Source organism: Miniopterus natalensis, chromosome 1, assembly GCF_054644295.1.
Source record: "Miniopterus natalensis isolate mMinNat1 chromosome 1, mMinNat1.hap1, whole genome shotgun sequence".
Lineage (NCBI taxonomy): Eukaryota > Metazoa > Chordata > Mammalia > Chiroptera > Miniopteridae > Miniopterus > Miniopterus natalensis.
The window spans coordinates 91,560,479-91,577,898 of record NC_142081.1 but is presented as its reverse complement, the minus strand read 5'-3'; the positions used below and the strand labels follow the sequence as shown (position 1 = coordinate 91,577,898).

Sequence of the window (17,420 nt, the reverse complement as noted above, 5' to 3'; positions counted from 1 at the left end):
ATCCACCAACATATGTCTTGAGACACTACAGTGAAATCAAGGGGATAAAGTGATTAAAGATAAAATAAGCCACTGATACAAATGGGACATGCTCTAACAGGTCTCTATTCTGCAACCATCTCAATTGCTGGGGGTTTCTAAGAGGTCTTAGTACTTCTTTGAGTCACTCAAGACTTAGAGGACTAAGAACACTTTTCCACTTCTGTTGCAAAGAATTGGTTTACTCAGCACCCATAAAACCCATTAAATTTTATATCAATATTTGAAAAATGCAGCAGAAAGGCAGTCACTATTTGTTCTATTTATTTATTTAACACTTATTAAATACCTACAACGAACCAGGAATGAAACTTTATTGTTTAAAAAATTCAAAGCTGTAAAATATGGCCCCAAAGTGAGAGGTTACCAGTCAGAAAAGATTGAAATCACTCCCCAAACTCTGCTTTGCAGCTCAGCTGAGGATCAAAAATCCCAGAACAAAGGGAAACCCCAAGATGGAGAGGCCCCTGCCAATGCCCAAGGAAGGAGCTCGAGAATCCAGCCCAGGACAGAGCAGACAATAGCCCAGGCTCTGACCTCATGCAGTAAGGCATGAGAGCACGTCTTGATCTTGGTAGGATCTCCCAGTTTGCCCTCCAATTTGGTTTTAAATCCCTGACTTCTTTCTTTTTCCCAGTAAAAAGAAAAAAATAAAAAGGTAAAACAAGCCAAAAAAACTCATTGGGATATATACTTATTCTCCCAGTGACTTTGTTAAGTCATATCTAAACTTAAACAAATTGTGTGGTTTTCCAAATCTTTCATTAGTGATGAAAACTGTGCATTCAAAAACTACATTAAGACAATGTATTCCTAAAGAGTAATTCGGCTTTAACTGTAGTGCTTTGAATCACCTAGCAAACAAATTACAGTCACTACGATTTATCAATAGGTACTGTACTTGTACTGTTGTTGTTGGTGGGTTTTATTTTTTGGTGTGTTTTTTTTGTTTGTTTGTTTTTTTGGCAAACTTGGAACAAACCAGAGAACAAAATGTTGTCTTCATCATCTTGTAGAAAAATAAAACAAACCTAAAGTATGCACCTATGTGTCAAGTGATTCATACTGCAAAAGCAAAATCTACACTTACAGCAGAGTTTTTAAAATCCTTAGTGCAAGAAATATAACCAATTAATAGAGAACACTTACTAATGATATGGAAACTTTTCCTATACAGAGGTAGAGTCCAGTGCACAAGGCTAAAACGATATTCAATAGTCTAAACAAAGACTGAGCCAGGTTTTACAAGATTCACCTTAAATTTTAAGTTATCAGACTATATGTACATATGATATATAGACTATTCAATTTTTAAAGTAGTTTAATAAACTCCACAAAATAATAGTAGATGCATTGAAATATTTACATAATTCAATTTTCAAAACTCATTCAAATAAAAGGGATAAAAATAAGATTTCTGCTTTAAAGGCAGCAGAACCTCTTTCCTGAAATGGATCAGTAAAATAAGATACTTTACATGAGAGGAACTGATTTATGCTTGAGAGGTATTCATATTCACCTAAGAAAATATGTCCCTTTTTAAGCTCTATAGAATAGGGAATGTAAAACGGTATTTTCTACATTTTTAGATCTCTAAAGTTCTAAATCCAACTCTTACTTGAAGAGTGATGTTGATTCTGGTACCCATACAGAGTATATCAATACAATTACAATGTAAAAATAATTAACTTTTCCTTTTCTGCTTGCTTGCTTTTGAAAGTTAGGTCAGAAAGAACTTGACAATATTTCTGGCCCAGTTATGTTTACACATGACACAAATTTCATTGAAACCTGACTAGCACATTCAGCTTGGTGTTCTTGGGATTTCAACTTTCTGAATTCATTTCCAAAGGGTATTCAAGACTAATAATATAAGATTTCAAAGTTTTCCAAGCTCACATAGGAGGAAGGTGAGACGTAGGGTATCTGCTGCCATTTGGCTCATAGAGATTTGAAAAAGGAAAAAAGTTAGAACCTCTGTCATTGTGACCCAAGAAAATATGCAAAAACCCAAAACAAAGCATTAGATGCTTCATTGACTCAGATTCTTAGACTTACTATCAAATTTACTCTGATACTTAATCATTAAATCCTTTTGATATAAAAGATTCTTATCTAGCCCATAAGGAAATTAGAGATAGTCAGAAACAAAAAAGTACGATCATAATTAATGAAGCATAAACCTTCACAGTTTGAATTTTGTATAACTTCTCTAAGCACCCACAATGAAAATGTAAGTTGTTGGGTTTTTTATTCAATTGCTCTGTGAAAAATATCTCAGCAAACAGTACATTTTGCCCGTCAATAATCTTCCCACTGGACTACCCACCCCCCAACCCTGTTTTTTAATTTTAGATTTAAAAAAATTATACAAATAGGCTAACTTTGATTTAAAATAAACATATAAAAATTGATAAGAATATTGCTTGCAACAGTGGATGTGGAAGTAGAGGAATGAACTGGGCAGGGAGTAAAAAGAAATGGCTCCTACTCAATAACTTCAGGCAAACACCTAGCACTCTGGAAAAAAACCTCAACATCTCAACCAAGGACAGCCTCTACTGCACATTGTTTCCTTGGCCCATGAGGTGTGACTGACTTATAACTACAACTTCAGGTCAGATTAAAAAAAACAACTGCGTGAAAATTGGAAGGCACAAGCACCTATGTTACCTAGAATTCTTTTTTTGTAGGGGCGATGAAGAATAAAGAAGGAAAGGGATACTTTTGGTTCAGCACTACAGTCAAGTTAATTTTGCCATTGTTGAAGAAAAACTGCATAAAATAAAGTGGTAGAGAAGTGTAACAAGTGCGTCCCACTTGTGAGGAAGAAAGCTCAGGAGACAGCTGGCAGGAACAGTGCAGAGATAAACAATCAGTACTATTTATTTGGATGTCTGTGCCATGTACAAACTATATTCTCTGCTCTGTGAGGCCAAAACCAAAACAATAAAAACAAAAATCCCCCAAATCCCAGAAAAACAGCCAGAAGGAATGCAGTAAGTCTTAAAGAACAGAATGATCCAGACAGAGGTGACAAAGGTGGCACTCTTGTCTTTAATGCACATCTAAGTGTGTTATCTACTGTTGTGTTTTCTGTCATATTCACCTACTGACCAGATGGGGGACTTAAAAAATGGCCATGTCATTTAGTCATTTTTCCTGTATCTACACAACTTTCCTTTCCCTTTACTTCCTCCTCCAGGATTTGAGTCTTTTTCCTCCACGAAGGATGTGCTGTTAATGACGACAGGGCAAGGTGTGAAACAGGATTTCCAGAATACTGATTTCGCTTCCCTCGAAGCCTTGCTGTGTGTAGGCCACACAACTCAAAGGCAGTCATCAAGGCAGCCTGATGGAGCTATGAATTTAAAAAAAAAGGGGGGGAAAAAAAAACACCCAAAGCCACCCCAAGTCTTTCTTTTCTCAAACTAAAGGAGAAACTGAGGGATGGTACAGCCTCCAGTGGGGACACCTGCAGTTAGGAGATGATGGCCGGGGACCACCTAGGCAGAGTCAGATTGTCAGCACTTGCTGACCGCTTCCTTGCAGGTCTCCTCAGGTCCTTGTACTTGTCCTCGCAGAGGCGAGAGATGGCCTGAGGGGCAGAAGAGAGACAATTCAGGTCAGGGCTGGACCCTGGAAGCTCCCTCCACCCACTCACTCATCAATCACCAAGCACTGCTTTGAGTAGCAACCTTCTAGGCACGGAGGACACTCATGAACAAAACCAGGAAGAGGCCCTGCCCCACATGGTTCACATCCCACTGCCCAGACCTGTGTCACAGGGCGGAATACAAAAGAAGTGTAGACACGGTCCCTGTTTCCAAAGTGCTTACAGTCTAACTGAGAAAGCAATCTCAAAATGTGAAACAACTATCAGCTAGTGTAGCCTGGGGTCAGCCAGCCCCAGGTTCAATGCTGGCTCTCCACTTAGGGGTGTGTGACCTGGGTATGTGTCCCCAGTTAAATCTTAGCATCCCTGTCTGCAAATGGGGCGATAACAGCACCCTCCTCACAGGGTGGTTGTGAAGCACTGGAGCTCCACGCTGGATGTGTGCAGGTAGGAGCACAGTACTTGGCCACGATCATTAATCAGAGACCGAGTCAGAGAAGAAGGTGAGTGAGTCTTCTCTAGACCATTGCTGCAGAAGGGAACCAGAGGGGGCACAGAAACATGGGATGCAGAGATAATCACATTTTCTTCACTTTGTTGATGAGGGCAATGAGACTCTAGGCAGAGGGTTGCAGCTAAAAGCAGGGCCAGGCCTGCACTGGGTTTGGAGTCCAGCCATAGCTCTCCCAAGGGCTCATACCACCCCAGGGGGCTTGTCCCAGGCACATTCACCTGCCATCTGTATGATGATCCAGAGGTGGGGGTAACATTACTAAGCAAAGATGAGGTCTTTTAACTTCTACACAATTCCAGAGAAAGCCAGGGGATTGTGCCAGGGCTAGGGGGACAGACACAGTACGGTGTTCATCTGCCAGGAAGTCACAGTCACGGTAAAAAGCACAAAAGCAGCCACCCACTTGTCATCATGTGCCCTGATCACATCCCACTGGCTCTTGCTGGGATTGCAGAATAATCCTTAAAAAGTTGGTCTCCCTGCTTCCGCTTCACTCCCTGATATCTTCCCCAATGCTTTCTAGTGACTTTGCCTACCCTGCTCCCTGTCCTCCCCACTGGCTTCCACCATAGGCTCTGCAGCAGCTCCTCCCTCAGCCTCAAGGTGTCTGCAAGGTCAAGTCTTTGTACAAACATCACCTATTCAATGAGGCTACGACTACAGCATCCCTACTCTACTCTACTCTATTATTTACCTTCTAACATACTAGGAAATATTTAGTTAAAATTTTTTAATTTATTATGTTTATTGTTTACTGTCTCTCTCTTCCAAGCATAACGCAAACTCTGTAACAGCAGGCTCTATGAGCTTTGTTCATGACCATTCCCAGGGCAGAGCTGAAACTAGCACCTGATATCAGAGGGCCCTGAGTAGGTAAGCGTCAAATGGATGTTTAAGTTCCAGTCAAGTTATGCACATAACAGAGGCATGAACATAACAAGGGTGTAGTCAAAGTACTAAAAAGAGAGGGGACTAAGCAACTGATTCTCTTCTGAGGAGTCCCTGAAGGGACACTCATGACTGAGGACAGGCATCAGAAATAGGCTTCAAGGGCTGTGCTTGGAGGGGGAGAGGAAATTATCAAGAGGAATCTGGCATTTTCAGCAGGGCAGTGTACTAGCGTGGTGAGAGGTGGCTGAGGGCACGGCTTGGGGACCAGCAGGCAGTAGGGGATGGAGAGCAGAGCTGGCAGGGCCAGGCTGTCATGGCTACTCACTGGCTGGCTCAGGCATTATTTTGTGGCAATGCAAAACTGCCAGCAATGTTAAGAATTAAAGTTCCAAAACCTACAACTGTATTTTAGAAAAGCAACTCCACTGGCAGCACAGAGGATGGACTGGAGAGAGACAGGAGTCAAGAATTTATTCCTCCAAATGAGAGATGAATTAGGGTAGCAGGCGGGCTGTAATATTGAGAATTCTTCATTTGAAATATGTTTCACACATGTAATATATGTGACATATTTAAAGACGAGAAAATCAGATTCCTTAAGAGCATTAGAAAGATCAATTAAAAAAATTTTTTTATTGATTTCAGAGAGGGGAAGGAAGAGGGAGAGAGAGAGATAGAAGCATCAATGATGAGAGAGAGTCACTGATCAGGGATTACAGGTTGATGCTCAACCACTGAGCCATGCCGGCTGGGCAGAACAATAAATTTTTAAAGCAAATTATTTTCATTTATTGTTTTATTTGTTGTTTCTCAGCTTACAAATAGTATGAGTCTGGATGCAATATCAAAACAAATTAGCAATGTACTACTTTATTCTAGATTTTATTATGCAAACTGATGTTAGCTTTAATCACACTTTCACGTGCTAATTAGCAGAGAAAGGACCCTGCTAATGAAAACCCCACTTTGCATTCGCCCTGGTTCTTGATACACTCTTGTTCTACACTCTAATCATGCAATCAGTGTATCAAAACAGCCAGCCAATGGGACATCTGAACAGGCACAAAACTTCAGATTATGGCATCTCCTATGAGGTCTCAGTCTTTGCTCTCCATCATGGGGTTCAAGTTTGCTAACCAAATAGACTAACAGAACGCTGGGTTCTTGAAAACAATGAAACCCCATTCCTAAGAATCTATTTCAAAGGGGTGCCATCTGGTTTCCCAGAGAGTGCTTCTGTCCAGCCCTATGAAAGAGGAAGGTCTGCGTCTCAGGGGGAGAGAGAGGGAACATTTTGTCAGACTACTGGCCTTCCTCCTGCCCCTGGGGCACTTGGCATGGCTGCACCAGAAGTGGGTGAGCTCTCTCCTCTTTCCTCTCAGATAAAATTATGGAGTGAAAAGTAGACACAATTCCCCCAGTGTGCTCCCCGTTTACCTGACCTGAACCACTAAGTATCCTTACTCAGAGAACCACAGATCTGCTTTCCCTCAGGGCTGAGTGGCTCCCAGGAGCTCCAAGTCCCATTCCTCACCTCAGCACTGCAGGAGTGACTGAGCCCAACTCAGCACTCGAGGGGTACGAGGACTGCTGCACAGACTAAATCAGGGTTCATGCTCACCCCGATATAGAATTCTATTTCATCTGTGTGCTTGTGAAGGTTTGACAATATGTGCCTTGGAGTAAGTCCTTCAGAGGAAGGGTTTCCCATTTTTTGCTCTTGAATACAAGAGAAATGGGAGACTTAATGAGTGGTTTCACTCCAATGGCTGGTACATAATGACAGAAAACTGGCCAAGTTCTGAAAACCTCCCTGGATTTTTATTTTAAACCCAGTGCTATCCACTGAATCTTTTCCAAACTTAGTTTTACTAAGTTTCCTTTTTGGAATAAGCATTATTTACTTTTTAAATTTTTATTTAAAATATTTTCTTTTTTAAACATGGTTTTATTGATTTTTAGAGAGAGGAAGGGAGAGGGATTAGAGAGACAGAAACACTGATGAGAAATAAAAATCATCCATCGGCTGCCTCCTGCATGCCCCTACCGGGGATCAAGCCCACAACCTGGGCATGTGCCCTGATAGGGAAACCAACTATAACTGCTTGGTCCTTGGGTCAGAGCTCAGCCACTGAGTCACACCCGACTGGGCTAAAATTTTTGCTTTCTTAAGCTTGAAATACATAGCTTACTGCAAACCCTTTTCCTCCCACCTCTAGACCTTGTTTTGTTCGCAGCTGTTAACCCTGTTAGACCACCACTCTGGCCATCTTGACCCAGTACTGGCCAGGGGAGGAAGTTTCACTTGGGATGGAAAATGGGGCAGGCAGCATGAACCTCTTGGGACTCACAAATCTTGGGACATGACTGTACCATCTACTGCTTTGGTCAAAGACTCTATGGAGCGAGACCAATATGGTGCCTGGAGATGAAAGTACTGAGGGTCTCTATACACCTGCTTTAGAGGAGGAGGTCTTACCAGTGAGCATTTTATTATCCCACCACTTTTAATGCAGGTGCAAATATGGAGCTGAGCTCCATACAAGTATGAGGCACAAAAGACATACAACTTAACAATGTAGGCCTTAAACCCAGACCAAGGCCAAAGAGGCTGGCCCGAGCTCTAACAGGGCTATGGGGAAAATAATTTGAAAAACTAAAAAGCAGAATCAATCCTTTTTGGATTCCTAACAATTAGGGCCTTCTAGTATCTTTTTCCCTTTTTTTTTTTTTTTTTAAATAAATATATCTTTATTGATTTCAGGGAGAGGAAGGGAGGGAGAGAGATAGAAACATCAGTGATGAGAGAGTCATGACTGATCGGCTGCCTCCTGCATGCCCCTGACTGGGGATCGAGCCTGCACCCAGGCATGTGCCCTGACTGAGAATCAAACTGTGATCTCCTGGATCCTAGGTCGATGCTCAACTGCTGAGCCATGCCCGTCTGGGCTAGTATCTTTTTCTTATAAAAGTCCATGCTGGGAAATCTTTTTTGTGGTCTTATTTTTTAAAAACTGAAAAGTTAAAAAAAAATCTTTGATTTAAAAAATAGAATCAATGCACATTAAATAAAAACTGATATTAAGAAGGTTACTGAAAATATAACTTGTACGAATTATAAGCAACTAAATTAATTGTTGAGCTCTAAATCCAGGGTACCTTACCCTTATTTTATAACAACACGGTGGGAGAAATCACCATTGTAATCACACCCTTCACCCTTCCATGGCACCCAGATGACGATTCAGCTATAGTGCACCAAAAGTCAGTATGTTAAAACATGTTACCTCAAGCTTATGAGCCCTCTCCCTGCTCAGGGGCTCCAAAGGAAAGCTCAGGTTATTTGCTTCTGCCAGAGAACGAAGATCAAAATAATACTTGGCATAAACACTGGAAGGAACATTGATGTTGAACTGGAGCAATTCAAGAAACTGCCGCTCTAGTTCATTCCTGTAAAGACAAAAATAGCAGACATTTAGCTGCCATCATAGGCTGTGCGGCCTGCCAAGGCCAGCTGCTGACACCAGACTCCAGAAAAGTGCATCCCCAGGAAGAGAAGCCATCTAATTAATTGCCTGGTTGGACACCAGAGTTGCAGTTTAACCACCAAATTGGTATTAAGAGCCGAATGCACTTGAGCGGGTGCCAACAAGGATGAGGCCTGATTAACTGGGATGATCACTTCATGGTAATTTGTTTCACTGAAACTAACACACACATACCAGGCTCTGGCTGCACATCTCAGCATGAACCATCAGCTCAGATGAAGTGGTGAAGAGCTGTCAAGTGGAGGCCACTCAGGGCCTGAGACCACAGCCCAGAGGAAAGGTCTCTGCTATACATAAAGGATGACTTCCCTCAGTGCCCTTTCCCCATCTCCTTTGAGAAGAGAGTGGAAAAGCTGCTGCAGAGGTTCCTTAGGCAAAGGAGGGGGGGAAAGTCAATCGCAGTCCCAGACTCTCCAAAGAGAATTAACCAACTTGGAAGAATGAAAGCCATAGTTCCCAAATCTGAGCATGCACTCAATCACCTGGAGGGCTATAGATGACTGGGCCCACCCCCAGTCTCTGATTCAGCAGGTCTGGGGTAAGCCTGAGAATGTGCACTTCTAACAATTTCTAACTAGATGCTGACCACACTGTGAAAACCATTCAACCACAGAGAGTGGTCAGCCAAGGAGTAAACACATGTGTTAAGATGCATATGGCCAACCCATTTAAATTTTGATGAAAACTAATGATGGGTAGCCAAAATAAATTTTAAAACTCTGCTTTGAGAATGTCTTCATGTAAGTTATCTTTTAAATAAGGTCTATTTCTTGACAGTTACTATCTAGGGGATGAAAAGTCCTCAGTGATCTATTCTTGAGCACTGATCCTGCGTGGGGCACTCAGTTTCAGTACCATTCTTCTCTCTCCCCCACAGAAGCACCCTGTGCCCCCACAGCACACTACACAGTGCTGTATTTCTGTCCTTCCACACACTCCACTGTAACTGTTGCCTTAAGTCAGTTTCCCCTACTTGTCTCCTCAGAGCTAGAAACCATGACATCTGATTTCATATGCCCGGCCCCTAGCATAGTACCTGACATAGAGCTGGTGCTCAGTGATTACTGTTAGTGAATGCAGTAACCAAGCTCAGCCTGGATGGGGATCAGGGAAGGTTTCATAGGGATCAGAGAAGAAAGAGTTGAACTGAGTTTAGCAAGCATGGAGCTCTGGTGAAAAGAACAAGGGTTGGGATTATTTCCAGTAGTGGGAGGGCCACTCAAACCACTCCCAAACCCGCAGGAGCACAGAAAATGTTGTCATCACCTCCTGTAAGTGGAGCTGAAGGCTGACAAGCCCTGTTCCCAGCCTCTGCAACTCTCCTGAACACTGAGTCCCCAGTTCTGGCCCTTGTATGAAGGTCACTGAATTTTTCAAACCTCAAACTAATGTGGCAACATCCTGTTCCTATGGTGTCCCTGAGTCCCAGTCTGTTGCTTGTGAGCTACCCCACTAAGCCATCGGAGACTAAGGAGGACTGTGCCCCAGTCTCATGCTACTGTGACAGTAGGGAATAGGAATGCTGAGGAGATGAGCAAAAAGGCTGGGATGTGAGCAAGGGTGGATGGCTTTAGAGAAACAAGCAACTCAGCAAATTGGAATTAAGAAACTTCAGCAAGTTACTATCAAAGGGCTGTTTCAGATGGAAAGACCAAGAGTCACGCTCAGGTCTTTTAATTGGAAAATAGCATAACTTGAATGCTGTTTCTGTACAGCCTAGTGAAAAAGTTAACAAGCTCAGAATGTATATATTGTGCTAAATTTTATACTTTTATAAAATTTAATTACTTTGTTGCATTTGGGATGACTTTTACTTTTTTTTTTTAATTTTATTTTTTTAAAGAGAGGGGGGAGAAGAGAGGGAGAGAGACAGACAGACAGACCGGAGAATGAAAATACAACCTGTGCATGGGACGACACTCAACCAACTGAGCCACGCCGGCCAGGATGATTTTTACTTTAACTGACATTTATTCATTCCTTATTTAAATGAGATTTAATCTGTGAAATACTGGAACCAGGTAAAATTTTAATGGAACAAGAATGTCAATGGACTCAAGATGGAGGCAGAGGAGGTAGAAGTTACACTCACTCCTCCAAGGACTAAACCGGATTTACAACTAAAATATAGAACGATCAAGCTGAATAGCCTACTAAAGACTAGCTGAACAGAAGTCTTACAATCAAGGATTTACAGAAGAAGCCACATCTAAACTGGTAGGAAGTACGGAGATGTGAAAAGGGCTAGCCCCACACCCATATGTGGTGGTTGAAAACTGGGAGGGATATCTCAGCTTCAAAGGTGCCCCCTGAGGAGTGAAGGGTCTCAACCCCATGCTGGGCTCCCCACCACTGAGCACCAACCAGGACTGGGGAAAAGGAGTTAACATAACATCTGGCTGTGAAAATCTGGGGGGATTCTGTCCATCAGGGAGAGACAGGAGTCTGCTAGAAACCCAGGAGCCCTCTTAAACGACAGGTGCATAAAATCTCATTCACAGCCACTCACCCTGGGCCGCAGCAGAGGGAGGGCAGTGGCTCAGAGTGAATGGGACTCATCAGGGAGAGATTGAGTTATGTGGCTTCGAGGAGAGGGCTGAAGGGACAGCCACCAACATCCCTGTGCTGAGTCCCTCTCCCACATCATCCACAGATGCCGTATTTCCTGGGTCAAGCACTCCCCTCCATATGGCATCAGCCTGGAGGAATGCAATAGCTTCACCCTCCCAAATGCCTGTGATCCCGCCCTGCCGAGCTTGAGCCCTGCAGAGGAGTCAGCTGGCTGCGGCCAGCCTAGGCTTGTGGTGCAGACTTTCTTGGAGGGATCTGAGGAGGTCCCACCTTGCTGAGCTCACACCTCGCAAGGGCCATGTTTCCCATATGCCTCAATCAGTGCCATCATTCCTATGCAGAGCCCTCCCTCCACATGTCCAAATCTGTATCCATATGAGCCTGATGAACTCTGATGGCCTCACCCTGATGACTCCCTGAGACTCCACCCCACCACAAAGGTTCCCAAGGCCCTAGGTGGGTGTCAGCTGGCCTTGGTATACACTGGACTTTTGCTGGGTGGCCTGAGACCCAGTACTGTCACTGAGTTTGAATCTTTATCAACCTGTTCACCAGAACACCACTTGCCTCTACCTGGTGACTCTCTAAGATCCTATCTCATGCAACTTGTACCACCAGAAGCTCTTTCAGTAACTGAGACTAGTGGGGAGCTAAAAGATGGAGGCAAATCTCAGGGTGCTTCGGGCCTTTTGCCGACCTGTCCCCAAACTCAGTGCTGGCAGAAGCAAGCTTTGGAATGCAGCTTGGTCCCTCCCACAAGCACCCCAGCCTAGCAGAGGCAGCCACAAAATGTAGATCGCTTTGTAGCTCCAAAAAGGTAGCCCAGGGATGATGCACACAGGTACCTTCTGACATTGACCTGCACTGGAGTCCCTCCCAAAAGGCCCCAGAAACAACACACCCTGTGGTAGGCTTCATACCACATCAGAGCAGGACCCAATTAGTTCCACAGGTGGCACATCCAAAGGGGTATCTCTGCAGGCACCAGACCCTGCTGAGGCAAATTCCACTTCACCCACCCAGCAGCTCATACACTGTGGTCAGGGTCAATCCTCACAGTCAGCATTTCACCTACCCAACAGCTCATACACTGTGGTCAGGGTCAATCCTCATAGTCAGCCAGCCTGAGAGTCAACCCCACCCACAAACAGGCCATCAGCAATCAAGATTCAACTACAACAGGAGGGTGCACATAACCCACACAAGGTACATTCATGGAGCACCTAGCTCAGGTGATCAGGGAGCTGTGCCACTGAGCCCCACAAGATATCTAATACATAAGGTCACTCTACCAAGACTGGGAGATACAGCAGATCTACCTAATACACAGAAACAAATACAGAGAGGCAGCTAAATGGAAAGAGAAAAAAAAATGCCCCAAATGAACAGGAGAAAACCCCCCAAAAAAGAATTAAATTAAATGAAGGTAATTAATCTAACAGATACAGAGTTCAAAACAATGGTTATAAGGATGCTCAAGGAACTTAGGAAAGAAACAGATGAGCTCAGTGAGAACTTCAACAAAGAGATAATAAGCATAAAAAAGAACACAGAAACCATAAAAAAGAAACAGAAATAAAGAACACTGTATCTGGAGAATACACTAGAAGGAATCAACTGCCAATTAGAGGAAGGAGAGGACAGAATCACAAATTTGGAAGAGAAGGCAGTGGAAAACACTCAATGAGAGCAGCAAAATGAAAAAAGAACTTTTTAAAATGAGGATACTTTAAGGGACCTCTGGGACAACATGAAGCATAACAACATCTGCATCAGAGGGTTACCAGATGAAGAGAGAGAGCAAGGGATTAAGAACATATTTGAAGAAATAATGACTGAAAACTTCCCTAACCTGGAGAAGGAAAAAGCTACAGCGTACAGTAAGTACAGAGAGTCCTAATCAAGATGAACTCAAAAAGGCCCACACTAGGACCCATCATAATTAAAATGGCAAAGGTTAAAGGCAAAGCGAGAATCTTAAAAGCAGCAAGAGAAAGACAGTTACTTACAAGGAAGCTCCCATTAGACTGTAAGCTGATTTCTCAACAGAAACTTTGCAGGCCAGAAGGGATTGGCAAGAAATATTCAAATTGATGAAAAGCAAGGACCTACAACCAAGATTACTCTACCCAGCAAAGCTATCATTTAGAATTGAAGGTCAGATAAAGAACTTCATAGATAAGAAAAGTAAAGGAGTTCATCACCACCAAACCAGTATTATAAGAAATGTTAAAGGGACTTCTTTAAGAAGATAAAAAATATAAATAATAAAATCGCAGTAACTACATACTTATCAGTAATTTTTCCATGTTAATGGATTAAATGCTCATATAAAAAGACATAGAGTGGCTGAATAGATAAGAAAGCAAGACCCATATATATGCTATCTACAACAGACTCGTTGCATATTGAAAGACACACAGACTAAAAGTAAAGAGAAGAAAAAAGGTATTTTATGCAAACGGAAATTTTTAAAAAGCTGAAGTAACAATATGTATATCAGACAAAGACTTTAAAACAAAGGCTGTAACAAGAGACAAAGAAAGACACAGCAACGCCACTTCTGGGTATTTATCTGAAGAAACCAAAACCATTTATTTGAAAATATATATGCATCCATATGTTCACTAAAACATTACTTACAATAGCCAAGACATGGAAGCAACCTAAGTATCCATTGATAAATGAATGGATAAAGAAGATGTAGTACCTATATACAATGGAATATTACTTGGCCATAAAAAAAAAAAACCTACCATGCATAGACCTAGAGGTTTTTATGCTAAGTAAAATCAGTCAGAGAAAGACTAATATCATATGATTGTACTTCTGTATGGAATCTAAAAAAAAAAATGAACAATCAAAATAGAAACAAACTCATAGATACATAAACTGATGGTTGCCAAATGGGAGGGGGGGTTGAGGGGCTGGATGAAAAGGGTGAAGGGGTTAAGAAGTACAAATTGCCAAAAATGAAAATAGTCATGGGGATGTAAGATACAGCATAGGGAATATAATCAATGATATTGTAATAACTATGTAGGTGCAAGATGGATACTAGACTTATTGGGGCAATCATTTCATACATTATACAAATGTCTAATCAATATGTTACATACCTGAAACTAATACTGTATGAGAAGTGTAATTGAAGAAAAATATTTAAAAAAATAAGTGTTCCACTTTCCACAAAACACTGAACCTCAATTTGGCCACCTTCCTTGCCACTTTACAAGGATGACCTATCCTCCAGTGTCCAATAGCATGTTCCTCATCTCCGTCTGAGCTCTCATTTCACAAGCACCTTTAACATTCATGTTTCCAGTGGCATTTTGTTTATGTAAACTCCAAGATTACAGAAGTCTTCTCTACAACTCCCCTTTTCTTGCTGGGTCCTCACCAGAATTGCCTTTAACACTGTATTTCTACTAATCATCTCTTTAAGGCAATATAGGGTTTTTCCAACATGAGCCTCAAAACTCTTCTCCCATTACCCTGTTCCAAAGCTGCTTCCACACCTTTAGGTATTTATTACAGCAGCACTCCACTTCCCAGTACCAAAATCTACATTAGTCTCTGGGTTGCCATAATAAAATGCCATAGACTAGATGGCTTAAACAACAGAAATGTATTTTCTCACAATTCTGAAGGCTGAAAGTCCAAGATCAAGGTACCAGTAGATTTGGTTTCTTCTGAGGCCTCTCTCCTTGGCTTGGATATGGTCATCTTCTTCCTGTGTCCTCATATGGCTGTCATTCTTCCCTGTTGTCTGACTCCAGTCATAATGGATTAAAGCCCACCCTAATGACCCCATTTTAACTTAATTACCTCTTTAAAGGCCTTACCTCCAAATACAATTACATTCTGAGGCACTAGGGGTTAAAACTTCCACATATGAATTTTGAGGGAACACAATTCAGTTCAGAACACTGGTTATCTGTTACAGGGCTCAAAGGGACACTGGTTTTCATGCTAGGATATGCTTTCCCTTACAGCACACAAAGACTTTCTCCAAGCAAGTCTTAAAACACAACAGCATTAGGGAACTTAAGGAACAGATTTCTAGATCAGTAACTCTGATTTACCTCTTAAAACAGACTTGTCCAAGGATATACCAAGTGTACAGGTTCTCTTTCCCTGTTACTATTCTCCCACTCTGGGAGGGAAAGGAAGACCAGTCACCTACCCTCACCAAGTTCATTGTCCCAAGGAGAAGAACCGCTGAGAAGGCAAGTAAAGGGACTTATTCTAATACTTAGTGTTAAAAAAACAAATAACTCTAATAACAGGCTAATAACTTAGGTGGTTTCCAATTTCTGCTTTTAACAAACTGAAGAAATTGGTAGGCTCAAAATCTACTCAAGGTAGATTTTTACTGATAGGTGACTATGTGATTTTAACATATAATTCTAAAAGCATTTAAAGACTCACTTGAGTGGCAATTCATGTACTTAGTTATATGAACATATTCTCTCAGCTCTCTTGTTAAAGATTTGAGACCTACACTGACTTCAGAAGGTATTTTCCTCTTTGATTTAAGTAGATACAACTGCTTGTGATGGGGAAGCCCTCTACCTGTTCTTACAGAACCTCAGTACCACCACCCACACCAAGTCACAGGTTGTACATCATCTACTTTACACAAAGGAGAGAAAACAACCTTGATGTGATCCTTGTGGGTGTGTAATTCAGTGTCACACTGTATCAGGGAGTTAATGAGAGAATCACGCCCCCCCCCCCAAAGGTAAAGTCAGCATTTCTTACACCCAAATGTCCTCCTCCTTTATGGTCTGAATGACAATTATTTTTGTAGCTGTCTCCATTTTGAAATATAATCAAGAATTTTATTTTTATTACTATCAAAAACTATACTTTTCTTAGTTTTTAAAATAGAGAATTACAGACAAAGGAAGAAGTTTTATAGGACCAGGAAACAGCAGCAGGAATTAGCTCTGCAGCAAAAGACCCAAGAACATAAACAAGTATGCTTCACAGGAGCCACAAAATGGGGTGCTCAGGAAGTCAGTAACAAAGGCATGGGTGCCCCAGGTTGGTGAGAAATTGATGTGACACTCCCACAATGCAGTAGCCACAAGCACTTAGAAGATCCTGCATCCTCAGGATTATTGGGTCCAGGGTCATAGATGTAGATTGGGACACAACTGGGAAACTCCTCCAGCCTAAAGCTTCCTCAAGAAAGTAAAAAAAATAATATGAGAAAAAACTTTAGCATAGCGTCAGAAGTTCCTGTAAACCATAAGCAACTCTACGTAGTTCATCTTGATTTTCAAAACAGCTTCTTCCTCCTAAGAGGCTCTGAACCCAGACTCCAGACATCCCAGGGAATAGGCCTGTAGGTCTCCTGCTAATGGTCCTCACCTAAATCTGAGGACTGAACAGTTTGAGAAATCCTAAGGCTGCCCTGAGAGCCATGGGGTGGACAACCCTTCCTTTCCCCCAGGGTTTATGGCACTTCCACTGAGCTATGGGCACTTGAGCCCAGCTGGGGAAAACATGCCACCCTAACAATGATACATGACAAGCCTCAGGGAGAGAATGCACATTTTAAACAAGTGAATTTGTAAGAATGTCAAAGCAGTGAAAGTTTTTTTGTTTTGTTTTGTGTGTTTTTTTCAATATATCTTTATTGATTTCAGAGAGAGGAAAGGAGAGGGAGAGAGATAGAAACATCAATGATGAGAGAGTCATCGATCGATCCCACAACCTGGGCATGTGCCCTGACCAGGAACTGAACCCTGATCGCCCAGATCCTAGGTTGCCGACACTCAACCGCTGAGCCACGCCCAGCCGGGCAAAGCAGTGAAAGTTTTAAAACTAAAAAGAAACAATATTTTAGCTCTTCTGCTCTTTGGGTAGGCTGTTGCCCATAAAAGACTGGTGCAGGACATTAACTCCGTGTTATCAGTCTGCAGTGAGATCAGCTGGAATGTAAACTGCCACAGAACTGCAGAAGACACTGGTCTATACCTTTCTAATGAAGGTAAAGGAAGGCTTGACTATAACATAGTTTCAGTAAACCTGTTTCACAAAACAAAGTTTTGCCAGTACCTATTTATGATCCACAATAAAGAGAAATACAGGCTTTTGTATATATTCCACAACCGTGCCTTCACTGTATATCAGCTTCCAACAGACATTCAGTCAAATTCATTCATTCCAAACTATAAAGAGCATTCAAAAGGGACATAATCTCCTTCCCAAACTGTTCCACTGACTATAC

At 42.0% G+C, this 17,420-nt stretch overlaps 1 protein-coding gene across 6 annotated transcripts in view; it reads right to left on the bottom strand.

Annotated features, from left to right (window-relative positions):
* Nucleotides 1-286: 286 nt before the first annotated feature.
* The window catches only part of CCNY (cyclin Y), a 201,451-nt gene continuing 184,317 nt past the window's right edge, over nucleotides 287-17,420 (bottom strand). For all 6 annotated transcript variants that reach the window (XM_016197145.2, XM_016197146.2, XM_087823960.1 and 3 more), the window contains 2 exons: nucleotides 8,348-8,510; nucleotides 287-3,637 (listed from right to left, as the gene is read on the bottom strand). In XM_016197145.2, the coding sequence (XP_016052631.1) occupies nucleotides 3,521-3,637; nucleotides 8,348-8,510 (280 nt within the window). In that variant the 3' untranslated portion in view covers nucleotides 287-3,520. The remainder of the gene's footprint in view (nucleotides 3,638-8,347; nucleotides 8,511-17,420) is intronic.